At 46.7% G+C, this 27,713-nt stretch overlaps 1 protein-coding gene across 4 annotated transcripts in view; it reads right to left on the reverse strand.

Annotated features, from left to right (window-relative positions):
* Positions 1–27,454, reverse strand: part of LMF1 (lipase maturation factor 1) — a 97,145-nt gene extending 69,691 nt beyond the window's left edge. For 3 of the 4 annotated variants that reach the window (XR_009055465.1, XM_057748861.1, XM_057748862.1), the window contains exon 1: positions 7,139–7,442. Coding sequence is in view for 3 of the 4 variants with exons in the window: in XM_057748861.1 (XP_057604844.1) it covers positions 7,139–7,316 (178 nt within the window). In the remaining variant the exon portion in view is untranslated. Of the gene's footprint in view, positions 1–7,138; positions 7,449–27,267 lie in introns of those variants that run through there. The other variant, XM_057748863.1, reaches the window with a different exon arrangement.
* Between the last annotated feature and the right edge of the window lie 259 nt (positions 27,455–27,713).

Genomic DNA, 27,713 nt, shown 5'->3' on the forward strand with positions numbered 1-27,713 from the left:
GCTGCCTGATATAAGATTTTAAAATATAGGCAGTTATATCTAATCATGTGAAAAGCTAAAAAGTATTCATTAGACTTTTACAGTTTTTATCATATTTTTAACATCTGGAACCTATTTTAGAAGAGGTGGCTGTCCATGGAACTATTTTGGGGGATGGTCTATCGTTTTGTTCTTTAAAGAAACTCAAGTCCGCCCTGTTCTAAGAGATCCAGATTTTGCTGCCAAATGGTCTGTATTAACGCTTACCTCCCACTGTCTGTTAGAGACAGGCCCTCCCCCTCTCAGAGGCGGCCCACAGCCCACCAGCCACTCATCTCCATGGGAAGGAAGCCAGAGAACCAAGAAAGGGGGTGGGGCACCCTCCCCACGCCCATGTCTTCAGTCCGCGGCCTCAAGCCACCCCAGTCACCTCTATGCAAGGCTCCTGTTTTACAGAAAGCCTCTGACTGAAAAACTAAAGGAGGTCCCCAGTGATTTTTCACTTTGTAAGAAGGCATCGTGAATGAATATTTTAGATTACTGTCCTCTGGCTGTGGAGGGGCAGCTGTGAATTTGCAGAATTCTCCCATTTTCCTGCTTGGCACAGAGCGCGTCTCGAAAGCCCACTTGGGAATCAGGTGGATGGGAATTCATAACAAAGCGTGTTCTTCCAAGCCGTGCCTGTAAGCACTGTGTGGAGACAGCTGAACAGAAATAGTGCAGGACAGAAAGGCCAGAGGTTCTGAAGCAGTGATCGGGCCGACACAGCCAGTGGGGGACTGCCCCCCACAGTCAGGGAACACGGTCTGTCCCAGGACCTGCCATGGCACTGCAAGGCCACATCTTGGTACTGCCTGCAAGAGCAGGGAAAGCCCGTGTCAGCATCTGATGACCACGGGCAGCAGTGAGCCACTCCTTCAACAAGGACCTGGGTCTTCCCCATGGGGACAGGGCCCCGCTGCACGGCCACATGGCGGAAACAGCACCATGCTGCTGCCTGGACCTCGCAAAACTGCAGGAGGAATTCATTTCTACGCATCAAATCTACCTACACCCATAAAAGCGTCCATGGGCAGGGGAAGCCGTGGACATCACTGTGTTTAAGGCCAAAATAAAGTTTTCATCCTCAACAGTCTGAAGGCGGCCGCTATGCAGGGGTCCCCTCCGCACCTCTGTGGCGCTCGGGCATCTGCTCCCGGCACTCTTTGAAGTTGATACTCTGTCTCTTCTGCCAGAGGGAAGTGCCAAGGCGGCTTCCTCTGCAGGAAGGGACCCCAGAGCCCCTGACCTCGCTCCAAGTTTCTAGAGATAATCCTTTCTTCTTTGTAGGGGGGAGCCGGAAGGTGGGAAGAGGAAAGAATGGCCACACGGCCATCCTTAAGAGCAACAGAGAAGCCCTTTAGGATTCCTGCCAAAGCAAAGCACAGATAACAGAATCAGAAATCCAACTTTTGCAGAAAGTTGATACTAACTGAAGAAACTGGATCAGAAGGGACAACTTGGGCTTCCGATGCCATTTGAGCAGGACAGCACTGGGCCAGTCAGTCTTCTGTGAGGTCACTCACATTTCATGCAAAAACAGTCACTGAACTCTGGCTCTGTCTCTCTTCAGTGTCACTGGCCCCAAGATGTTGCAACTCCTAGAGCGAGAGGACGGGCACCAGGACACCAATAAGTATGCTCCAGTCCACGGCAACTTGGCCAAAGACTAAGTAAACACAGGGACTCTGGAGAGACCTGTGGGGAAGAGCCCACGTCACTGTGTGGGTGCCCCCTTGAGGCGGGGCTGACAACCACACCGCCCCCTCCCCCCCTTCACGTGGGCTGTGCTGTGATGGCCTCCAACGAGGACACAGTGGGGACTTGGGACAGTGGAGACGCCTGACAGGCACGACCCTGGCCAGAGGTCAGAGCAACATCAGCAGACAGGTCACACACCCCTGATCCGATGTGTTGACAATAGCACTTTACCTCTGGTCTTCCTCTCAAAACCAACCACCCCGTCAACAAGGAGAAAAACGTCAGACAAATCCCACCAGGAGGACATTCTACAAATTCCCTGACCAGTCCTCCTCAACACCATCCAGGCATCCAAACCAGGAGCATCTGAGACACCATCCCAGCCCAGAGGAGCCCAAGGAGACACGGCAATCAGATGTCTGTGGGGCCTGGATGGGGTCCCGGGACAGGAAGAACTGATGAGAGGTGAATGAACAATGGTGTCAACACTGGCTCATTAAGTGTGACAAACGCACCGCCTAATGTAGATAACAACGGGAAACTGCAGGTGGGGCACATAGGAACTCAGCACTGCTTCTGCAGTAACTCAGTAAACCTCAAACTCTTCTAAAAACAAAGTTTGTGAAATCAAAAAGAAGTCAGGAGAGCTGCCTCCAATCCCACAAACAGAACATAGAGAACAGCCGTCACCACGTGGCCGGCCCAGCTCCCCTCCCGTGAGGACGATGCTGGGGGCTCTGGCAACGGCCAAGGCAGGTGAGCTCAAGTTTTGGCCAGAACAGGATGGACTCACCCAGCACCTGATGTGCCCAGCCCAAGACTCCTTGCTGCGGACCCAGTGCCTGGCTGCCCCTGCCCCATCCCACCCGCCAGAGCTGCGCCCTCTGCCAGCAAGGGCTCCTCTATGAAACCCAGATGGTACTAAGTGTGTCGTGGAGCTGGCCTTGGCTGTCTACCCTCGGGGATGACTGTGACTCCTGCTGTCACCCAGTCCCTGGACACCATTAAATCAGAACCTATTCCTGCCACACTCAATCGAGAATGGGATGGGGGGTGGGGGGGAGGTGATCGTGAAGCCATGCGGCGCGGCCACACCTGTGTCCTCGGAAACTCTGAGCCCCCAGGGCCAGCCCTGCACCCCTCCGGGCCCCAGGAATGTCCAGCCCCCCAGGCGCCGAGCCTCTGCCTCGCTTCCTGTCTCACAGAATCGTCCAGCATCGCCTCCTTCCCACGTCCAGGAGACACAACAAGCGTCAGGAAGGTGCGCCCCACTGCCCCCTCCCTCAGAGCTTCTCAACCAGCCCAGACAGAACAGAACCAGAGCCTGAGGAAAGGCCATGACAGCAGCGCACCTGCTCCTCCTTCTCCCCTCTCCAGCCAGCGGGGTCCAAGGACTACCTTACCCACCCACAGCTCCAACCCACTGGCCTGCTTTGTGAGTCTGTGGCACCTTGACCCTACGGAGCCCCCTTCTTCAGGCCGTGGGGGTTGCTCCTATTTCCCTGAAAGGAGCCTGACAGCAGCCCTGGTCCAGAGGCAACGGGGCCCAATTTCCAAGGCCTGAAAACCCAAAATGGAACCTGACCTGGTCTTCAACACGAAGTGGGGCAAGTGGGGAGGGAGGCTATGGTCCTCACCTTAGATCTGCCTACATGTGAAAGTACTGCCTTCTAACTGCCGGGCCTTGAATGGCAGAAACAAAACGAAGCTGGCACGTGTGTCCCTGACAAACCACGGGGCGTGTGAGGAGCAGAGCAGATGGCCACCATGGACTCAGGGTCACACCAGTGCTGGCAGCAGAGGAAGTTTCCAGAGATACCTTGCAGGTGAAATCAGGAGCATGTGGAGATTGGTGAAACATGAGGGAAGTGGGAAGAGTACGAATGAGTCCCCGGTCTTCCCGGGGTCCCACCTGGGGGGACAGGCCGAGTGCGGACATGCTGATTCGTGGAGCTAGGGACGCAGCCATGGCGACAGCACAGCCTGGGTGTCTGTGGAGCTGGGGTCAGGTCTCAGCATGGCCATGGCTGGCCCCTAGCCTACCCATGCACTGTGCTGCCTCCGGGGTGCAACTCTGGGAGAGGACCCTGGAGAGCCGGATCCTCGCTGAGGGGCAGACCACCCCAGCTGGCCCTGTCTTGGTTCCCCTGTTCCTGCTGTGAGGCAGCAACACTGATCCGACTCTCCCTCCTGCCACCACTAGACAAGCAGTTAATAAAACCAGTCTTTTCTGGCTCCTCTGAAAGCATCACTTTCCAAGTCTGAGGACCTGGGTCATCACCCTACAAAGCACCAACTGCAGGACTAAAGCCATTTTCCCCAAAAAGAAGATTTTTGACCATCACCATCATGAAGTGGATTCATTAGGCTCCCACCAGCCTCGCTGCACATGTACTGGGACCATGTCAGGAGGGTGGCAGGAGGACAGCAGAAGGGCGGGCACAGGTCCTGGGATCCCAGGATGAGCAGGCTGTCTGGAAGGCTACCTGACTCTGCCCAAGACACCGACGTGGGACCCCAATGGCCTCACTCGGCAGCAAAGCAGGATCCTGTGCCTGCTGAGGATGTTCATTTCCAACACTGGGACTTCATCACAGATGCCAGTCGGGGTCAGCAGGAGCAGAGGGGACACCCGCTTAAAAGAAGGGAGAGAGCGAGGCTTCAAGTGAAGCAGCGGCTACAGTGCACATAAGCCAGGCTGGGCAGGCACCGAGCCACCACCATGGGACCCTAGGGCAGGGGCCTCGGTGCCGGCCAAGATGTGCCACGTGCACCTCCCTGACGTCTCCTCACCCCATGGGGGCTTCCTGTCCCCACTGCAGGCCACCAGCTGGATGACATTTGAAAGACATCCCATCAACGGTGTCCATCATCTGAGCATCTCACCCCAAACAGACTTCCTTTTCCCTCAATTCAGAATAAGTGGGATGTGAAAGAACACAGTGTGTCTAACTCTCATCAAGAAAAGAAAAGCCCAATTTCCACTTAAGGGGTCCTCACTCTTCCAGTAAGTTTCCAGTATCACTCTCACAACCTGGAAACTATCATCCACCAGGGAGATCTGAGTCAAGGTCTCTGGGAGGGAGACACCTCCCAGGCTGAGGGGCCTGCGCAGCCTTGCCTGGGGCCCCACCAAGCAGCCTGAGGTTCAGCTGGGAACATGGATGTTCGGCATCAAGAACACAGCAAACAGTCAACTGGTGTCCACTGATAGGTTTTCTTTGTTTTATATTTTTCACCTAAAACATCTCAGGCGTCATTTCTGAGAAGACGTACTTTTATTTTATTTTGCTTGAGTGAGCCTCAATTAATTCAAATGATTTTTTAACATATCCAAGTGGAAGGGAACAGAACATCTTTTCCATTGAAAAAATACAAGACTCTATTTTTGGCCATGTGGACTCATACCGGTTTTCAAAAATCTTCCTGACCAACACATTCTAGATGTGACTAGAAATTACTGTTTAAAACGGACACTGGATATGATTTTCCCAGTTGCTGGGTGTGGTACAGTACTGCCCAAGCCCCGTGTTACAGACAGGCTCGTCATCTGAGCAGGACACTGGAGCCGGGCACTATACTCCTCCTCTCCGTAACTCCAGCTGTTAAAACGGGACAAATTACCCAAAATTCTCCCTCCTCTGACATGGACTAAATCACATGTGTCTAGAAACAGCAGCCTCTTAGACATCACAGACGACCCCAGCCAGAATCCTCTTGTGCTGTAAACATCCACTGACCGGAGAGACTAGAGGCGGGCAGTGACCGCCTGTGGCCGCCCAGGAGGTCAAACAGCCCGAGGTGGCAGCACCTGTGAATCTCAGGTGGGGAGGAGCAGACAGGAGCGAGGGACGCTTCCCTCACCTCACAGCTGCCTGACGGGCACGAGGCACAGTCCACCTACCCAGAGCAGCCACTGTTTCCACCCTCACCGCCTGGGCCTTTAGAAAAGAAAACGCCGTAAATCAAATGTAAATATTCTTTGTCCAGGAAACCACACAGTTTCTGTACAGAACTGGACACAGGATGCATCACAGAAGTACGATGTTGCCACCCACTCGGTGACCCCTGTGAAACCCAGTAACCAACGCCCATGGCTATTTCTTCTGATCCACACAGCTCATGCCACGACACCAGGGCAATGAAGTTTCCCAAAGTCTCTGCATAAATGCTGGCTCTGACTACCAGGGTGCAGGATGGTCAACGGTAACTTATCAAAGGAGGGCCTCGGGAGCAGGGAGGGGAGCCAGGGTGACTGAAACGCTGGCCTTCTTTTCCACAGACTGGATGGGGGAGGTGCCTTCTGCTTGCACACTGAGTGTCACCCACACTTGCTTGGGGACCAGGGCCAGACGACAGGAGCTGGGAGGGGGCCTCTGACAGCTCATGGCCCATGGGCTGAGCAAGTGACACTGAAGGGGTTGGGCATCTGGGTTGAAAGCCACTCCTGTCATGGTCCAGGACCTAGCCAGCCCCTCTGATCTGGGCCAGCAACCCAGCCTGTCAGGCCACTGAACGAACCTGTCCTCCCAGGAAACAAAGGCCCCTGTGGGAACATGGCAGCAGGAGCCCCGGAGGTGCTTAACTTCCTGCTCCTCTACACAGACACCACCCCCTCCTCCACTTCCTCCTTGTCCACACAGACACCACCCCCGTTTACTTCCTTCATGTCTACACAGACACTGGCCCCAACCCCAGAGCTTTCTCTCAAGGCTTTACCTAATCTTACAATGCGCCTCCTCTGTTAGGTGATTCTTCCCCAGGGCCAGAGCCCAGAACTTGGAGAAGGCACCCCCTTCTCCACTGTCAAACATGGCACAGCATTTCAGGGCCCTCAATTTTCATCCCAGCCTATCCAAGCCACATGCTGCACTGACACCTGACACCCCCATCCATACTCCCATCTGATTCTCCCTTCATAGAGCCCAACCACCTCTGACCTGTCCAGCACTGCAGCCTATTCTCCCCAGCAGGGCTAGCCTCAACTGTGACCCCTGGCACTGGTTCCTCTCAAACAAGGAAGGAGCAGGTGGGAGCAGGAGCAGAGGAGTAAGCCTCCAAATCAAGCCCCACCACCAGAGTGCTCCCAGCAGCCCACCCAGAGGCTTCCACCTCCATCTCACACCACCCCCCCAGCACCGGAGGAGGCTGGCTGGCAATGTGCTCTCAGGTGCAGCCATGACACCCCCAACAGAATCGCAATTACTCCCCAATAAGGAAGCTCCTGGATTTTGGTTGAATGCGACCAGCAGTGTCTACCACAACCTAATTAAAAGGGTGATATTTTCTGAACTAACATAAGAAAGCTCACTTTCTCACTCCCGCTGCCAGAGGCCTCAATGGGCTCTGGGGGGTGACATTCCCAGGACCCTGAGTTACCACGCGCCTATATCACAGGTGCCCTGTCCTTCCTTCTTACCAGATCTGCCCCACGTTGACCAGGGACATGTAGAGGACCCAGAGAGCAGCCATGAGGACCATATTGGCGCAGCCGGACACCAGGATGAAAGAGGAGATGCCCAGCCCAAGAAGAGCCAGGGTGTCCAGGTTGGAGTCCATGTGAGACCAGTCCAGCAGCCAGAGGACGGTGGGGGCATAGCTCACGGTGTCCCAGCTGACTCGCCCACGGAAGTGCTGCTGCACACTTCTCAGGTACACTCTGCAGGGCAGCAGTCCCCTGTCTCCAATCAGCTGCTTGTTTTGATGGAAGGCCACCAAGAATGCCACAACTGGAAGGAAAAGAAGACAAAAGGAATGTGAACAGGAACAAAGCCCTTTATGGATACTTTTCGGACATGCAGGGGCTTGGCTAGGCAAGAAGACGAGGCAGTCTCACCAGTGGTTTTGAATCAAAGCAGGGACTCAAGGGTCTGAGTATTTCACAAACTCTTGGGGGAGATATTAGAAGATCCAACCTGGAGAAGCCACAATGTACGTGTATATGTACACATACCTATGTATGTTGCATCTACTTATACACAGTGTATATGTGCATATAAAATAGACATATTTACACAAAACATGTGCCTGGTTACATAAAACGATTAGTTAACTATCCCAGAATGAACTTTGCCTGTAGAAAATTTACAATAAAACATTCATATGAGAAAAATAGAAGGGTCTCAAATCTAAACTTCTATTTAAGAAATCAGAAAGAGCAAATTACATGTAAAACAAGCATCAGAAAAGACATTTTTAAAACGAGGTGAAATCAATGAAATTGAGAACATGGAAAAAAATAGAGAAAATCAATAAAACCAAAAGTTGGTTCTTCAATAAGAACAATATAATTTATAGAACTCTAGTCAGACTAACCAAGAAAAGGAGAAAAGACACCAATATCAGGGATCAAAAAAGAACACTGCTACAGCTCCCACAGATGCAAAAAGACAATACAGGATACTGTACATCTCTCTAAGATCATAATTTGACAACTTCGGTAAAAGAGACCAATTACTTGAAAGACATAAACTACCAAAACTCACAAAAGAAGAAATAAAGATAATACATCACAACCAACCAATTTCAACTCAGAAATGCAAGGCTAGTTCAACCCTCAAAAAACAATCAGTGGGGGCTTCCCTGCTGGTCCAGTGGCTGAGACTCCACACTTCCAATGCAGGGGGCCTGGGTTTGATCCCTGGTAGGGAAACTAGATCCCACATGCTGCAACTAAGTGTTCACATGCTGCAACTAAAGATTCCACATGCCACAACTAAAAGACCTTGCACGCTGCAACTAAGACCCAGCAAGCCAAATAAACACTAAAAAAAACCCCCAATCAATGTAATCACCATACTATCAAACTAAATAAGAAAACCAGACCACAGAGGCTGGTGCTGCTTTTGGTGCCACACGTCCTGGGCCTGGGTGGGACTAGGCAGCGCCCCTGTGTGGAGCCAGGGCACTGCACCTCCCCTGGGCCCCAGAATGTGGAGCCCTAGGGGCCAACATCCACCACACCCCGCAGGCCGTCCAGCAAGGGGAGTATGGCTTAAAAAAATGTTTGAGATAGAGTTAAGATGGCAGCTTGGGAGGACGTGGAGTTCTCGTCTCGCCACAACTAGGGCACCTGCGGGAGGCTGGTGGGGAAACTAGATGCCCAAGGAAATGGGAGGAACCCCAGAGCAACCGAGTAGGACATGGAGGGGAGTGACAGGGGAGAAGAAGAGAAGGCTGGACAGGACTGGTGCCCCTGAGGGGTGGCTGGGAGAGGGGAGGGGTTCCCTGCCTGGAGGGACCCTCAGGGGCTCGGAGGATCAGGGGGAGTATGCCCCTGCCCACTCGAGCCCAGGGAAGCCTGTTAGGCTCCTGGGCCTGGTCTTCTGCCCTCCAAGGCCCACTACAGCCATGGGAGTCCTAGGGGCATAGGAGGGAGGCAGGAGGGGATAAGAGGAGGAGAGGCAGAAGAGGGACTCTTTGAGACCAGGGGACTGGGGAAGTGCTGTGGGCATTTCCCCTACCCACTCAGCCCCAGGAAGCCTGTTGCGCTTCTGGGTCTGGCCCCCTGCCTTCTGGCACCCCTCCAGCTGCGTGGGTCCTAGGGCCATGGGGTGTGAAGAAGACAGGCCAACGGGGAGGAACCCTCCAAGATCAGAGGATCTGGGGGAATGTGCCCAGTGTTTCCCCTGCCCACTCAGGCCCAGGGAGCCTGCTAGGGTCCAAGACCTGGTCCTCTGCCCTCTAAGGCCAGAGGCACTCCTAGGACCCCCCTGCCACGTTAAGCCTAAGCCCCCCTCTCCCCACTTCGCCTTTTCTGGCCCTGTGGGTCCCAAGCATAGGCGGTGCCCACCACCTAAACCCCACCCCTGCCTAAGCCCCACCCCCCACAGCCAAGGCCTTTTCAGGCTTTTTTTCCCCCTCTTTTTTTTTGCTATTGTGGTTCTGTTTTACCTTACAGTTGCTGTTTTATCTATATATTTTATTTTTTTCTAACATATCTGTTAGTTTTCTAGTCTTATTTCATTATTTACTCTTTGTTATTGTTCTGGGTTTTTTTTTTTTTTTTTTTTTTTTTTTTGCTGCCCCACACAGCTTGCAGGACCTCCGTTCACAAGCTGAGCTGGGAGTTGGGCCTGGGCTCCTACAGTGGGAGCTCCGAGTCTGAACCACTGGACTAACAGAGAACCTCAGACCCTAGGGAATATTCATTGGAGTGAGGTCTCCCAGAGGTCCTCATCTCAGCACCAAGACCCAGCTCTACTCAACAGCCTGCAAACTCCAGTGCTGAAAGCCTTAGGCCAAACAACCAGTAAGACAGGAATACAATCCCACTCACCAAAAAAAAAAAAAAAAAAAAAATATGTCACAGATGAAGGAACAAGGTAAAAACCTACAAGACCATATAAATGAAGAGGAAACAGGCAATTTACCTGAAACAGAATTCAGAGAAATGATAGTAAAGATAATTCAGAATCTTGGAAATAGAATGGAGGCATGGATTGAGAAAATACTAGAAATGTTTAACAAAGATCTAGAAGAACCAAAGAACAAACAGAGATGAACAACACAATAACTGAAATAACAAATATACCAGAAGGAATCAATAACAGAATAACTGAGACAGAAGAACAAATAAGTGAGCTGGAAGACAGAATGGTGGAAATAACTGCCGAGGAGCAGAATAAAGAAAAAAGAATGAAAAGAATTGAAGACAATCTCAGAGGCCTCTGGGACAATAATGAATGCACCAACATTCGGATTATAGGGGTCCAGAAGAAGAATAGAAAGAAAAAGGGTCTGAGAAAGTATTTGAAGAGATTATAGTTGAAAACTTCCCTAATATGGGAAAGGAAATAGCCAACCAAGTCCAAGAATTGCAGAGAGTCCCAAACAGGATAAACCCTAGGAGAAACACACTAAGACACATATTAATCAAACTAACAAAAATTAAACTCAAAGAAAAAATATTAAAAGCAGCAAGAGAAGAGCAACAAATAACATACAAAGGAATCCTGATAAGGTTATCAGCTGATTTCTGGCAGAAATTCTGCAGGCCAGAAGGGAGTGGCAGGATATATTTAAAGTGATGAAAGAGAAAAACCCACAAACAAGATTACCCAGCAAGGATCTCATTCAGATTTGACAGAGAAATCAAAAGCTTTACAGACGAGCAAAAGGTAGGAGAATTCAGCACCACCAAACCAGCTTTACAACAAATGCTAAAAGAACTTCTCTATAGGGAGGAATCACAAGAGAAGAAAAAGACCCACAAAATCAAACCTAAATCAATTGAGAAAATGGTATTAGGAACATACCTATCGATAATCATCTTGAACGTAAATGGATTAAATGCTCCAACCAAAGGACACAGACTGGCTGAATGGATACAAAAACAAGACCCATATATATGCTGTCTACAAGGGACCAACTTCAGACCTAGGGACACACACAGACTGAAAGTGAGGGGATGGAAAAAGATATTCCATGCAAATGGAAATTAAAAGAAAGCTAGAGCAGCCATACGCAGATAAAATAGACTTTAAAATAAAGACTGTTACAAGAGATAAAGATACTATATAATCATAAAGGGATTAATCCAAGAAGACGTTATAACAAAAATATTTATGCACCCAACATAGGAGCACCTCAATACATAAGGCAAATGCTAACAACCATAAAAGGGGAAATGGACAGTACCACAGTAATAGTAGGGGAATTTTACACCCCCCTTACACCACTGGACGGATCATCCAAACAGAAAATAAGGAAACACAAGCTTTAAGTGACACAATAGACCAAACAGAGTTAATTGATATTTATAGGACATTCCACCTGAAAGTGGCAGAATACACTTTCTTCTCAAGTGTACACAGAACATTCTCGGGGGATAGATTACATCTTGGGTCATAAATGAATCCTCAGAAAATTTAGAAAAATTGAAATCATATCAAGCATCTTTTTTGACCACAACACTATGAGATTAGAAATCAATTACAGGAAAAAAAAAAAACTGTAAAAACACAGTTTTTTAGAACAAAACATTTTACAATTTGTATGAAGACACAAAAGACCCTGAATAGCCAAAGCAATCTTGAGAAAGAAAAATGGAGCTAGAGGACTCAGGCTCCCCAACTTCAAACTATACTACAAAGCTACAGTAATCGAGACAGTATGGTACTGGCACTGGCTAAACAGTGCACTGCTAAATAACCAAGAAATCACTGAAGAAATCAAAGAAGAAATAAAAAAAATACATAGAAACAAATGACAATGAAAACACGATGACCCAAAACCTATGGGATGCAGCAAAAACAGTTCTAAGAGATAAGTTTATAGCAATTCAACCTCACCTCAAGAAACATGAAAAATCTCAAATAAATGATTTTACCTTACACCTAAAGCAACTAGAGAAAAAAGAACAAAGAAAACCCAGAGTCAGTAGAAGTAAAGAAATCATAAAGAGCAGAGCAGAAATAAATGAAACAGAAATGAAGAAAACAATAGCAAAGATCAATAAAACTAAACGTTGGTTCTTTGAGAAGATAAACAAAAGTGATAAACCTTTAGCTAGACTCATCAAGCAAAAAAAGGAGAGGATGCAAATCAATAAAATTAGAAATGAAAAAGGAGAAATCACAACTGACACCACAGAAATACAAAGGATTATACGAGACTACTACAAACAACTATATGCCAATAAAATGGACAATCTTGAAGAGATGGACAAGTTCTTGGAAAGGTACAATCTTCCAAGACTGAACCAGGAAGAATTAGAAAATATAAACAGACCTATCAGAAGCAATGAAATTGAAACTATAACAAAAAATCTTCTAACAAACGAAAGCCCAGGACCAGATGGCTTCACAGGCAAATTCTAACAAACATTTAGAGAAGAGCTAACACCTATCCTTCTCACACTCTTCCAAAAACTGCAGAGGGAGAAACACACCCAAATTCATTCTACAAAGCCACCATCACCCTGATACCAAAACCAAAGATATCATAAGAAAAGAAAATTACAGACCAATATCACTGATAAACACAGATGCAAAAATCCTCAAAATACTAGCAAACAGAATCCAACAACACATTAAAAGGATCATAAATCCCATGATCAGTGGTATTTGTCCCAGGAATGCAAGGATTCTTCAATATACACAAATCAATCAATGTGATACCCCATATTAACAAATTAAGGAATAAAAACCATATGATAATCTCAATGGATACAGAAAAAGTTTCTGACAAAATTCAACACTCAGGGACTTCCTTGGTGGCGCAGTGGTTAAGAATTGCCTGCCAATGCAGGGGGACACGGGTTTGATCCCTGATCTTGGAAGATCTCACATGCCACAGAGCAACAAAGCCCATGTGCCACTACTACTGAGCCTGCGCTCTACAGCCTGTGAGCCACAACTACTGAGCCCATGTGTTGCAACTACTGAAGCCTGCGTGCCTAGAGCCTGTGCTCCACAACAAGAGAAGTCACTGCACTGAGAAGTCTGCACACCACAACAAAGAGTAGCCCTCACTTGCCATAACTAGAGGAAGCCCACACACAGCAACAAAGACCCAATGCAGCCATAAATAATAAATAAATAAATTAATTAATTAATTCAACACACATTTGTGATAAAAACTCTCCAGAAAATGGGCATAGAGGGAACCTCCCTCAACATAATAAAGGCCATATATGACAAACCCACAGCAAACATCATCCTCAATGGTGAAAAACTGAAAGCATTTCCACTAAGTTCAGGAACAAGACAAGGATGTCCACTTTCACCACTCTTAACATAGTTTTGGAAGTCCTAGCCATGACAATCACAGAAGAAAAAGGAATAAAAGGAATCCAAATTGAAAAAGAAGTAAAACTGTCACTGTTTGCAGATGACATGATACTATACATAGAAAATCCTAAAGATGCCACCAGAAAACTACTTGAGCTAATCAGTCAATTTGGTAAAGTTGTAGGATATTAAATTAATGCACAGAAATCTCTTGCATTCCTATACACTAACAATGAAAGATCAGAAAGAGAAATTAAGGAAACAATCCTGTTTACCATTGCAACAAAAAGAATAAAATACCTAGGAATAAACCTAACCAAGGAGGTAAAAGACCTGTACTCAGAAAACTATAAGACACTGATGAAAGAAATCAAAGATGACACAAACAGATTGAGAGATATACCATGTTCTTGGATTGGAAGAATCAACATTGTAAAATGACTATACTACCCAAAGCAATCTACAGATTCAATGCAATCCCCATCAAATTACCAATGGCATTTTTTACAGAACTAGAACAAAAAATCCTAAAATTTGTATGGAGACACAAAAGACCCCGAATAGCCAAAGCAATATTGAGGGGAAAATGTGGAGCTGGAGGAATCAGACTTCCTGACTTCAGACTATACTACAAAACTACAGTAATCAAGACAACATGGTACTGGCACAAAAACAGAAATACAGATCAATGGAATAGGATAGAAAGCCCAGAGATAAACTATGGTCACCTAATTTATGACAAAGGAGGCAAGAATATACAATGGAGAAAAGACAGTGTCTTCAATAAGTGGTGTTGGGAAAACTGGACAGCTACACGTAAAAGAATGAAATTAGAACACTCCCTAACACCATACACAAAAATAAACTCAAAATGGATTAAAGACCTAAATGTGAGACCGGACATTATAAAACTCCTAGAGGAAAACATAGGAAGAACACTCTGACAAATTACAACAAGATCTTTTAAACCCACCTCTTAGAGTAATGGAAATAAAAAGAAAAATAAACAAGTGGGACTTAATGAAACTTAAAAGCTTTTGCACAGCAAAGGAAACTATAAACAAGACAAAAAGACCACCCTCAGAATGGGAGAAAATATTTGCAAACAAATCAACAGACAAAGGATTAATCTCCAAAATATATAGACAGTTCATCCAGCTCAATATCAAAAAACAAACAACCCAATCAAAAAATGGGCAGAAGACCTAAATAGGCATTTCTCCAAAGAAGACATACAGATGGCCAAGAGGCACATGAAAATATGCTCAATATCACTAATTCTTAGAGAAATGCAAATCAAAACTACAATGAGGTATCACTTCACACCAGTTAGAATGGGCATCATCAGAAAATCTACAAACAATAAATGCTGGAGAGGGTATGGAGAAAAGGGAATCCTCTTGCACTATTGGTGGGAATGTACATTGATACAGCTACTATTGAGAACAGTATGGAGGTACCTTGAAAAACTAAAAACAGAATTACCATATGACCCAGCAATTCCACTGCTGGGCATATGCCCAGAGAAAACCATAATTCAAAAAAGCACATGCACTCCAGTGTTCATTGCAGCACTATTTACAATAGTCAGGTCATGGAAGCAACCTAAATGTCTATCAACAGAGGAATGGATAAAGAAGATGTGATACATATATACAGTGGACTATTACTAAGCTGTAAAAAGGAATGAAATTGGGTCATTTGTAGAGATGTAGATGGACCTAGAGTCTGTCATACCAAGTGAAGTAAGCCAGGAAAAAAAAAACAAATATCATATATTAATGCATATATACGGAATATAGAAAAATGGTACAAATCAACCAGTCTGCCAGGCAGAAATAGAGACACAGATGTAGAGAACGAACATATGGACACCAAGTGGGAAAAGCAGAGGTGACTGGGGGGGAATGAATTGGGAGATTGGGATTGCCATATATACATTACTAATAAGAAAAAAAAAAATCAAATGGTACACTTTAAATATATGCAGTTTATTGTACATCAATTGTATCTCAATAAAAGTTCTTAAAGAAAAACAAAAAAACAAATATCGTATATTAATGCATGTATGAGGAATATAGAAAAATGGTACAGATCAACCAGTTTGCAAGGCAGAAATAGAGACACAGATATATAGAACAAACATATGGACACCAAGAGGGGAAGCAACGGTGGGGAAGTTGGGGTGGGATGAACTGGGAGATTGGGATTGCCATGTATACATTACTAATAAGAAAAAAAAATCAAATGGTGCACTTTAAATATATGCAGTTTACTGTAAGTCAATTATATTTCAATAAAAGTTCTCAAAAAAAAAAAAAAAGCATAAAAAAAACTCCGAAGAAAATCCTAAAGATGCCACCAGAAAACTACTAGAACTAATCAATGAATTTGGTAAGCTTGCAGGACACAAAATTAATGCACAGAAACCTCTTGCATTCCTATACACTAAAAACGAAAAATCATAAAGAGAAATTAAGGAAACAATCCCATTTACCATCATGACAAAAACAATAAAAACCAACCTAGGAATAAATCTACCTAATGAGGCAAAAGACCTGTACTCAGAAAACTATAAAACACTGATGAAAGAAATCAAAGATGACATAAACAAATGGAGAAATATACCATGTTCTTGGATTGGAAGAATCAATATTGTGAAAATGACTATACTACCCAAAGCAATCTACAGGTTCAATGCAATCCCTACCAAATTACCAATGGCATTCTTCACAGAAGTAGAACAAAACATTTTACAATTTGTATGGAAACACAAAAGACCCTGAATAGCTAAAGCAATCTTAAGAAAGAAAAACGGAACTGGAGGAATCCGACTCCCTGACTTCAAACTATATGACAAAGCTACAGTAATCAAGACAGTAGGGTACTGGCACAAAAACAGATATATAGATCAATGCTACAGGATAGAAAGCCCAGAGATAAACCCAAGCACATATGGTCACCTAATTTATGACAAAGGAGGCAAGAATATACAATGGAGAAAAGAAAGCCTCTTCAATAAGTGGTGCTGGGAAAACTGGACAGCCACATGTAAAAGAATGAAATTAGGACACTACCTAACATCATACACAAAAATAATACTCAAAATGGATTAAAGACCTAAATGTAAGACTGGACACTATAAAACTCAGAGGAAAACATAGGAAAAACACTCTTTGACATAAACCACAGCAAGATCTTTTTTGACCCACCTCCTAGAGTAATGAAAATAAAAACAAAAATAAACAAGTGGGACCTAATTAAACTTAAAAGCTTTTGCACAGCAAAGGAAATCGTAAACAAGATGAAAAGACAACCCTCAGAATGGGAGAAAATATTTGCAAATGAGCAATGGACAAAGGACTAATCTCCAAATATACAAACAGCTCATGGAGCTCAATATCAAAAAATTAAACAACCTAATTAAAAAATGGGCAGAAGACCTAAATAGATATTTCACCAAAGAAGACATACAGATGGCCAAGAGGCAGAGGAAAAGATGCTCAATATCACTAATTATTAGAGAAATGCAAATCAAAACTACAATGAGGGGGCTTCCTAGGTGGTGCAGTGGTTAAGAATCCACCTGCCAATGCAGGGACAAGGGTTCGATCCCTGCTCCAGGAAGATCCCACATGCCACAGAGCAACTAAGCCTGTGAGCCACAACTATTGAGCCCATGTGCTGCAACTACTGAAGCCCACGCACCTAGAGCCCGTGCTCCGCAACAAGAGAAGCCACGGCAATGAGAAGCCCGCGCACCACAATGAAGAGTAGCCCCCACTCACTGCAACTAAAAAGAAAGCCCGTGCACAGCAAAAAAGACCCAACACAGCCAATAAAATAAATAAATAAATAAATTTATTAAAAAAAAAAAACTACAATGAGGTATCACTTCACACCAGTCAGAATGGCCATCATCAAAAAATCTACAAACAATAAATGCTGGAGAGGGTGTGGAGAAACGGGAACCCTCTCGCACTGTTGGTGGGAATGTACATTGATACAGCTACTATGGTGAACAGTATGAAAGTTCCTTGAAAAACTAAAATAGGAATACCATATAACCCAGCAATCCCACTACTGGGCATATATACCCTAAGAAAACCATAATTCAAAAGGACACATGTACCCCAATGTTCACTGCAGCACTATTTACAACAGCCAGGACATGGAAGCAACCTAAATCAACAGATGAATGGATAAAGAAGATATGGCACATATATACAATGGGATATTACTCGGCCATAAAAAGGAATGAAATTGGGTCCTTTGTAGAGATGTGGATACACCTAGAGTCTGTCATACAGAATGAAGTAAGCCAGAAAGAAAAAAACAAATATCATATACTAATGCATATATCTGGAATCTAGAAAATGGTACAGATGAACCTATTTGAAGGGCAGGAATAGAGACGTAGACATAGAAAACGGATGTGTGGACACAAGGAGGGAAGAGGAGGGTGGGATGAATTGGGAGACTGAGATTGACATATGTGCACAGACGTGTGCGTAGAATAGCTAGCTAGTGGGAACATGCTATAAAGCACAGGGAGCTCAGCTCGGTGCTCTGTGACGACCTAGATGTATTGGAGGGAGGGGTGGGAGGGAGGTCCAAGAGGGAGGAGATATAGGTATACATATACCTGATTCACTTCATTATACAGCAGAAACTAACACAACATTGTAAAGTAATCATATTCCAATAAAAAAAACCATAGGAAAGTATCAATAGACACACAAAAACGTACATGAAAGAATCCACGCATCCATGATAAAAAAAACTTTCACCAAATTAGGCACAGAAGGACACTTCATCAATCTACAAAACATAGTTATGAAAAACCTACAGCCAAGATCATACTTAAAAGTTAATGACTAAATACTTTCCCCCAAAGATTTGGAACAAAGCAAGACTATCTCTTCTTACTCCTATTCAACACTGTGTAGGAAATCCTAGCTAGTACAATGAGGCAAGTATAAGAAATAAAAGGTATATAGATTAGAAAGGAAGAAATGAAATGATCTCTATTAATAAACTGCTTATGTAGAAAATCCCAAAGAATCGACAAAAAAAAAAAAAACCCTTATGACGCTAATAAATGAGTTTATGAAGGTCACAGAATACAAATACAAGATCAATATACAAAAGTCAACTATATTCCTATATATCAGCAATGAACAACTGTAACCCGAATTTTTTTTAAAAAATTACAATAGCCACCAAAAAAAGTGCCTAGATAAAAAACTAACACAATATATGCAGAATTTGTATGTGGAAAACTACAGAACATGATGAAAGAAATCAAAGAAGATCGAAATAAATGGAAAGAGCCATTGTTTCATGAATTGGAAGAGTCAGCATTATTAAGATGTCAGTTCTCCCCAATCTGATCTACAGATTCAATGCAATCTCAATCAAAACATCCAGTAAGCTTTCCCATAGATACTGACAAGCTGATTTTAAAATGTATATGTAAAAGCAAAAGAACTAGAGTAGCCAAAATAATTCTAGTAACGAACAAAGTTTGAGGACTCATTTTACCCAATTTCAAGACTTACTGTAAAGCTACAGTAATCAAGACAGTATGGTATTAGCAAAAGTATAGACAGATAAATCAATGCAAGAGACTACAGAGCCCAGAAGTAGACCTACACAAAGACAGTCAACTGATTTTTGACAAGGGTGCAAAGACAATTATGGAGAAAGTCTTCTCAACAAGTGGTGCTGGAACAACCAGACATCATATGCAAAAAATTGAACCTTGACATATAACTCACACCTTATAAAAAAATTTATTCAAAAAGGACCAGAGACCTAAATGTAAAACACAGAAGTATAGAACTTCTAAAACAAAATACAGAAAAAAAAAAAAACCTATGTGACTTGGATTTGGCAATGAGTTTTTAGATAAAACACCCAAAGTATGATCCATGAAAGAAAAAAACTGATAAATTCTACTTTATCAAATGAAAAACCTTTGCCCTATAAAAGAGAATGAAAAGACAAGCCACAGAGTGGGAAAAATATCTGCAAATCACATACCTGACAAAGGATTTGCATCCAGAACACTTAAACATTAAGATCAACAACAAGCAAACAACCTAGCTTCTAAAAGGGTAAAAGATCTGAACAGACACTGAAAGTCATCTGCTTCACACAAAGAAGATACACAGATGGCAAATAAACACATGAAAAGATGCTTAATATCATTTGTTATTGGGGAAATGCCAATGAAAACCACAATGCAGTATCACCACACACCTATCATAACAGCCAAAATCCAAAAAACTGAAAATATCAAATGCTCCAGAGGATTCAGAACAACAGGAACTCTCATTCATTGCCGGTGGGATGCAAACTGGTACAACCACTCTGGAGGACAGTTTGGCAGTTTCTTATAAAGTTAAACATAGATTTACCATATGACCCAGCAATTATACTCTTAGGTATTCACCCAAGTGAACTGAAAACTTACATTTACACAAAAGCCTGCATGCAAATGTTTACAGGAGCTTTGTTCATAATTGCTAAAACTGGAAACAAGATAGATGACCCTCACTGATGGATGGATAAGCAAATTGTGACATGTTCATAAAATGGTATGACATTCAGAGAGAATATCAATGGAATGTGGATTCACTCAACAGCATGGAAAGACCTCAAGTACATCTTACTAAGCATAGGAACCCAGACCCAAAGGCAACACACTGTAGAATTCCATTCATCTGACACACTGGAAAAGGCAAAACCATGGGGAGGAACATAGCGGCCAGGGGCTGTAGGAGTACGCAGTCAATCACATGCAGAGGGGAATTTCCAGGGGATGTAACTATTCTGAACAGTACTAGGGTGATGGATAACTACGCATTTGTCAAAACCCATAAATCTGTATATCACAAAAAATGAACTTTAATGTACATAAACTATCAAAACAACCTAGCCAGGGGGTCAGGGGATGCCAGGATGTAACGCAGACTGTGACAAATGAATCCAGCTCTATTGCACATAGATGTGACCACAATGAACAGAAGGCTGGAGGGAGGGCTGGCCTGAGCGACTTTGGAAATTGAGTAAAAACTTAAGGACAAAGACAAAAGGAACTCTGTAGAAACACCAGAGTCTAATTGGGGATAGGTGAACAATTCTGAAACTGCTTTGCATGTGCACTGGCATTAAGCAAACAAATCATGGGGGATGGTGGGGCAAAATTTCTCACTAGCAGAGAAGTTCCAAATAAGCAAGAGGGGAAGGCCAACACACACCCCATGGACCGGATGAGAATCGGAGATGCCAACATGAACTCGTGTTTACCTTAATATACATTCATATGGATACACAGAGAAATGACCATATGTGAGGATGCACACCCACAGATGTAACCTAGCTCTGTTTGCTAAGAGAGTCTGGAAGCAGTGACACCCCAGTAGCAGTGGCCACTCAGCACCCAGATCTGGGTTCCTAACACCGCTCTCCAATAAAAGGAACAAGGGCTCCTAGAGAAAAGGCTGGCTGTAGGGCTGGGAAACGAGAGGAGCCTGAAGCATCCTGTAGTACCACAAAGTAAGGAAGCGCTAGAAAAATAAAGAATGGAGGTATGTCACAGGGATACGGGAGACAAGTGGGAAGAAGCACCACTGACCAGAGCCGGACAATTTAAGACCACAACGAGTAACACTGCTGGACCATAACCCAGAGTGTAAACAGATATGATGACTGCTAAATGAATTGCTTACTGGGGACTTCTCTGGTGGTGCAGTGGATAAGACTCCATGCTCCCAATGCAGGGGGCCTGGGTTTGATCCCTCGTCAGGGAACTAGATCCCACAGCATGCCGCAATTAAGAGTTCGCATGCCACAACTAAGGAGCCTGCCTGCCACAACTAACACCCAGCACAACCAAATAAATAAATAAATATTTTAAAAATAAATTCCTTACAGAGGAGATCCAAATAACATGTGGAAATGCCCCCTCGGGGGTCCCTGGAGCGTGGACTGGACCCCATGACTGGCTTCCAGAGGTCAAAGAATGGACTGGAAAAGAACCTGACAGAGGAGACACCTGGCAGACACACCTCAACCAGGCTATTGAGGACAACATCACCCATGATGGGAAGGGCACCTCTCCTCTGTGGGATTCTCCCCAAACCCACAACCTGTCCAGTCATGAGAAAGCACCAGACAAGCCCAATTTGAGGGACATTCTCCAGATATGTGACCATGACCAGATCTGCTCAGAACCATCAAGGTCATGAAGAGCCAGGGAAGTCCAGAGACTGCCGCAGACCAGAGGGGACAGAGGAACCATGACGGCTAACGCAGTGCAGGGATCCCACTTGGGAAGGGGCGCAGGTAGAAATCCAATAAAGTCTGAAGTGTGGTTAATAGTTTAAAAAAAAAAAAGATGAATGTTTCTTGAACACTATGTGTGGCTCACTGCAACTGCAGGAAAAAAACTGAGACCTGACCCCACCCCCCAACAGTGATGTCCAGGATGTCATGAGTGAAGACAGAGAGGTGGACACCAGAGGGTCAGCAGAGAGGGCTTGCCTGGTCTTCTCCCCACGCCCCTCCTGCTGCCTCCACCGCTGGGCAGAGGCTGCCCAAGTCCATATGCCACTGACTTTCCTGGTAATGTGGAGGCTGCCACTACAGCACTACCCACCCAGCCCTGATTGTGTGTGTGCACAGCCACACACATGCACCCAGGTGGAGCCTGTCTCTCCTGACTCAGACTACATGGGGACCTAATTAGCAATGGCCGAACAGCTGGACATCATCCCTCCCCGCAACCACAGTCCAATGCCGTGGCAGAAAAATGAGATTTGGTTTCACGAGTTAGTTTAAAAAAGTAAATCTACCAACAACACGTTAAAAGGCTCATACACCCTGATCAAGTGGGATTTATCCCAGGGATGCAAGGATTCTTTGGTATATGCAAACCAATAAATGTGATATACCATATTAACAACTTATTCTTTAAGAATAAAAACTATATGATGCTCTCAACAGATGCAGAAAAAGCTTTTGACAAAGTTCAATACCCATTTATGATATTTTCATTTTTTAATTAAACAAATTTAAACTTTTAAATTGTGGTAAAATACAGGAAACATAAAACATACCATCTTTAAAAAAAAAAAGTAAATCTAAGGCAAGCATTGTAGGAAACTTCCTACCTTATAGGAAAAAATGAAGATGGAATGGATTTAAATTTCAGAAGAAAAGAACCTATTCATTTTTCACTCCTGTTACAGAAATGGCTAAGTAGAAAGAAGAAAAAAATTTTCAAAACATCATAGGATCTCAAAGCTATACCAAACAACCAATCTTAGAAAGGCTCAGTCAGCCCCCACCCTGCTCTAGGAAAGAAAGAGTCAGCCCCCTGCCCAGCTCTAGGAAGGAGATACCCCCTCTCCAGCTTTAGGAAGGAGACACACCCCCCTCAGCTCTAGGAATGAGACACCCCCTCCCCAGCTCTAGGAAGGAAGGAGACATCCCCTCCTGGAGCTCTAGGAAGGAGGGAAGGAGACAGGGCCCAGGCATGAGACCTCAGCTGTTCCCTGGAGGGGTAACCCAGAGACTGACCTAGGAGAAGTAACCAGCTCACCTAATATGCATTATCAACGACGTCTGCAAATATTTTCTTTAAGAAATCAGAAAGAAAAAATTTAGTTTTCTCTCCCCTTCAGATAAAGTGCTATAAAGTTAAAACCGAATCATCTCTAAAATGTGACTCTCCGATGGGTGGTTTTATTGACTTGTGGCTAAATTCTGGGTCCGAGCAAAATAACCTCCAGTACTTTTTCTTTAAAGGCATGTACTGTAGAGAGCTCAGATGTAGGGCAGGTTTGTTTCTTAAACAAACTGGAAGCATTTTACAGAGAAGCTTGTAAAACCAAGCAGAGCATTTCATTAGCAATCGAGGGGCCTGGAGGGAAGAACTACCTTCCCAGGAATCCTGGAAGTGCTGATAGCTCAGAACAACAGAAAACGAAGCAAGATTCACATACTCTTTTCGTTCCGTTTTTTCCCTCAAAATTTCCAAAGAACAAGAGTTCAGCAAACGCAGGCACATGTGGTTCCGCTGGGCTGCGCCAGTGCTGGGCATGGGCGCCGACTGGCCTCAAGGCTGAGCCACTAGACCCCAGATGAGACCTCCTGACCATGAGTGAGACTAGCTGCCGCTTGTTACAGGGCACAATTTAGGTTCTCCTCAGATGCTCCAGCAATGACTGGCAGCTGGGGGGGAGACCTAATAAACTCCACTGCACGCAACGTAAACAAGGAAAGACACAAGTGTGACACTGTACAGTGAATCCAGACCAAAAGGACAGTACCATAAACTGGCAAAACCAGGAATCAGAGTTGGGCCAAAACTAGCTTTGAGATCTTTTTGAAGTAGGATTTTAAAAGATATATTATCCCTGGGACTCCAAGGTATAGTATGGAACTGGGGAGATAAATAACTTTGCTGATGTGTCAAAAAGTCCTCCATTTGCTCCAGTGCTTGAGGTTCCTTCTAGAGAGCCCCATGGTGGTGATCACCTTCAAACGGTTACTGAGATGGTCCCAGAGGTCACGGCAGTAGGTCCCACGTGAGGGCCAACTCCCGGGGCCTGGGAGGAGCTCACCTTCTTCTCCATCAGATCCTCGTTTAGCTTCAGGCTCTGACCTGAGCTGGGAGTCTCAGTGGGTTGGTGGTCCCCCAAGGGGGTACATCTGGGACCCACTGGGGTGTCTGGGCAGACACAGACCCGGAGTCAGCAGCCTGGACAGGGTCAGAGAAGCTGGTCCAGAACTAGGGCAGGAGTCATAAGTCTGAGTGAGGTCAGTGGGGCCTTGAGAAGGAACAAGGAAGGGAGCTCCCAGAGCCATGCCATCACACGACAGGGACCTGGCCAGGATGGCAAGGCAGCAGACTCGAAAAGCTCCCCGAGGGGAAAAACGTCCTGGTGGTACTGTCATATCATATGAAATATTTATTTGGTCTTCATCCCGGTTCCTGGCACAGAGCTCCTAAAACCCCGGGGATTTCCTGAGTGAAGGGGTGAGAGGAGCAACTGTTATTCACAACAAGCTCCTTTCAACCTTACCTGGGTTCACACCAATGAGGTGACTCTCAGAGGATGGGGGCTGGTTGCTAGGGGAAATTTCAGCCCGCTCCTGACCTCTGACCTCCCAGGACGGGGAGGGGCTGGAGACACAGCTCATCTCCAATGGCCAGGGATTAATCAGTCCTGCCTGTGTAATGGAGCCTCCACACAAATCCCAAAGGAGGGGTTCAGGGAGATTCCGGCTGGTGAACTTTGAGGTGCTGGGAGGGTGGCTCCCAAGGAGGTCGTGGGGGTTCCGCATCCCTTCCCACACCTTCCCTGGGCACCTCTCCCATCTTGCTGTTCCCGAGCCATGTCCTTTATGATAAAGCAGTAACATAAGCAAAGTGTTCCCCTGAGTTCTGTGAGCCATTCTGGCAAGTTATGGAACCCATGGAGGGGGTGGTGGGAACCCCAATTCACAGCTGGTAGGTCAGGAGCACAGGTGACAACCTGGACTTCTCATTGGCGTGGCGGGGGAGATGTCTTGTGGGGCTGAGCCCTCAGCCTGTGGGGCTGCTCGGACACTGGGCAGTTAGGGTCAGAATGAAATGACCTGCAGGACACTCAGGTGGTGTCTGGACAATCAGAGGATTACTCAGTGGGAGAAAAACCCCACATCCAGTGTCAGAGCATGTGAGCAGAAGAAATGAAAGTGTTTCCCTTTAGTCACCTGCAAAAGAGCAGGAGTCAGACTGTGTAAAGACCCCTAAACACCAAAAAGTTGTGAGAAAAACTGCTCTGAGAGCCACAGACCCAGGCAAATGGGTAATTTCTACGTGTGCAAAGAAGGACACAGAAAGGTCACCTTCTCTGTACCCTTTCTCGGAAATTGGGGATACGCTCCAGCAGAAAGAGAGAATAAACCCTGAAACAAGAAGACACGAGATTTGAGGAATTACGACCACGTCTCAGTGAGAACCAGGGGCCTGGCTGGTGGGCAGCCTCTGACCTGAGTGTCACACCCTGGGGCTGGGGTGCCAGGTGGGGAGGGGAGGACAGTTGGAAAAGTATCCTGTGGTGGCACAGAGAAATGATAAAGTCTGCAAAAAGTCAAGGAAATTTTATGGAGCAGAAGCTGCTCCTAGAAACACCACCCATGGCTGCAAGGAGCTCCCAGGGAGACACACAAACAGGTAGGCTAATGGGACAAAGAACTCTGTTAGGTGTGCAGAGGCTGAAAGAAGCGTACGTCAGGGGTCCATTGTTCAGCCTCATGGTGGGGTCAGCAGTCCATGAGAGCGAGAAACACTCAACATCAAGTGAAACCCGTGGAGAGCCTGTGGCATTGTGGGAAATTCCTGGGACTTAAGGGACTCTGAGGTAGCTCACAGTCCTCAGGAGATCTGGAACCCTCCAGAAAGAGATCAATACAGGGCGACTGCCTATTTGCCTAGGCCATCTCAGTCAGGGACTCATCTCAGCCAGGGACATCTTCAGGGACCCTTAAGATGGTAAACTGGTTCCTTCGTGCAGTTGAAAAACTCCACCCCAAATAGCGAGAAAAGATAGGGGGAAAATATGCATCTGCCAAAGCAAATCATTCTGTGCTCAGGGCCAGACTTAAAATATCTGCTTGACCCACTGGTTCAAAACCGCTTCCTTGTGAACTGAACAGAGAATCCCTGTGGAGATCAAAGGTAGTCCCGCTCACTGGAAAACTCAGCTGGGTTTTATAAGCTGTGCTCTCTGCGAGCGAAGCCACCGGGGTTTTTCCACTGGTACGGCGCCGGTTTAAAGGTCTATTAAAGTCTCGCAGATTAACTTTGTCTTGACTCCATCTTTTGCTAAGTGACAGCTCAAACATTTAGAATGACTATTTAATCCCGTGGAGGATAAAGCAATAACGGCAAGCAGTATTTTTTATAGTAACTTAGAGCGCATGTGAGTCGGGGCTGAATCCCCCCAGCGCCGCATTCCGAACCTCACCGCGCGCCGGGCCCTGGTCCCCGCGGCGTCCCGCCCGGCGTTCGCTGACGGTCGCTGTGCAAAGAGCGGCATCTCCAATCGCTTCGAACGCGTGTGCGGAACACTCCGAAATGACGCCGGGACGGCGGGTGCCCGCGGCGTGCAATCCCGGCCGGCCCGCCGGGTACCAGCGCCCTCCGGAATCCTCTTGAGGGACTGCCCAGTTGCCCCAGGCCATCTCAGCCGGGGGCTGTCCCTCATCCCCACTGGTCCCCCCACTGCCAAGTTCGTCTGAGAAGCCCAGTTTGGCTTCAGGCACCGCTGCTCGGTTCAGGCGATTCTGCCCCTCCGGGCGTGGGGACCCGGGCGGGGGTGGGTGCGCACTCCGCGCTGGGGGGAGGGGGGCGGGGGGTGCCCAGCGGTGTCCTAGAGGGGGCGGCCCGGGGCGGGGGGAGGAAGAGTGGGAGGCCGGGGCAGGCCGCGCGCTTCTCCGCCTGGTCCAACCTGGCGCGCACTGAACCCCGCAGGTGAGGCCGCACCTGCTGTTCAGGACTCAAAGCTGCGGAGCCGCGGGGAGGGCTGCGGGGTCGCAGCTCGTGGGACCTGCAGGCGGCAGAGCGGCGTCACCGCCTCACGGGCTCCTGGTCAGCGTGGAGTCGGCGTGGGGGTGAGGAGTAGGGCCGGAACCCGCAGGGCTGAGCGATGTGCAGAGCTGAGGCTCTGCCGCGAGCCCGCCCCGGGGGGCGGCCTGCGGGTGGGGGTGGGGCGCGCGTGGAGGGGCCACACTGCGGGACCTGGCCCCGCGGACTCACAGTAAACGAAAGCGAGGGCCTTCAGGAGCACGATCCTGGTCAGCCAGAAGGTGCCGGCGCGGAGGCGGGCCGCGCAGCCCGCGGGGTCGCGCCCCGACGGAGACTCAGGCGCCGGGCCCGTAGCGCCGGCCTTCCGCCTCCTCAGCTGCTCCGGAGGCGCCGCCATCGCCGGGCCGTCGGAGCGCATGCGCAGGGAGCTCTGCGAGCCTAAAAGCCCCGCCCACACCGAGAGGCCCCGCCCAGACCTGGAGGTCAGGCAAACTCAGGCCAGCCATGCCCATGCGCCGGGAGCGAGAACCAGGCCCGATCCCGCGCGCTCCCCGCAGGCCACGCGGGGCACTGCAACGGTGAGAGTGGGGGGTGGGTGCCTGGAGGACTGCGCATCGCCCCACCCCGAGCGGGGTTGACCCACTCACTCATTCATTCACTGCCTCAGCCAAAGTCGC

Source organism: Hippopotamus amphibius, chromosome 9 (assembly GCF_030028045.1).
Source record: "Hippopotamus amphibius kiboko isolate mHipAmp2 chromosome 9, mHipAmp2.hap2, whole genome shotgun sequence".
Taxonomy (NCBI): Eukaryota; Metazoa; Chordata; class Mammalia; order Artiodactyla; family Hippopotamidae; genus Hippopotamus; species Hippopotamus amphibius.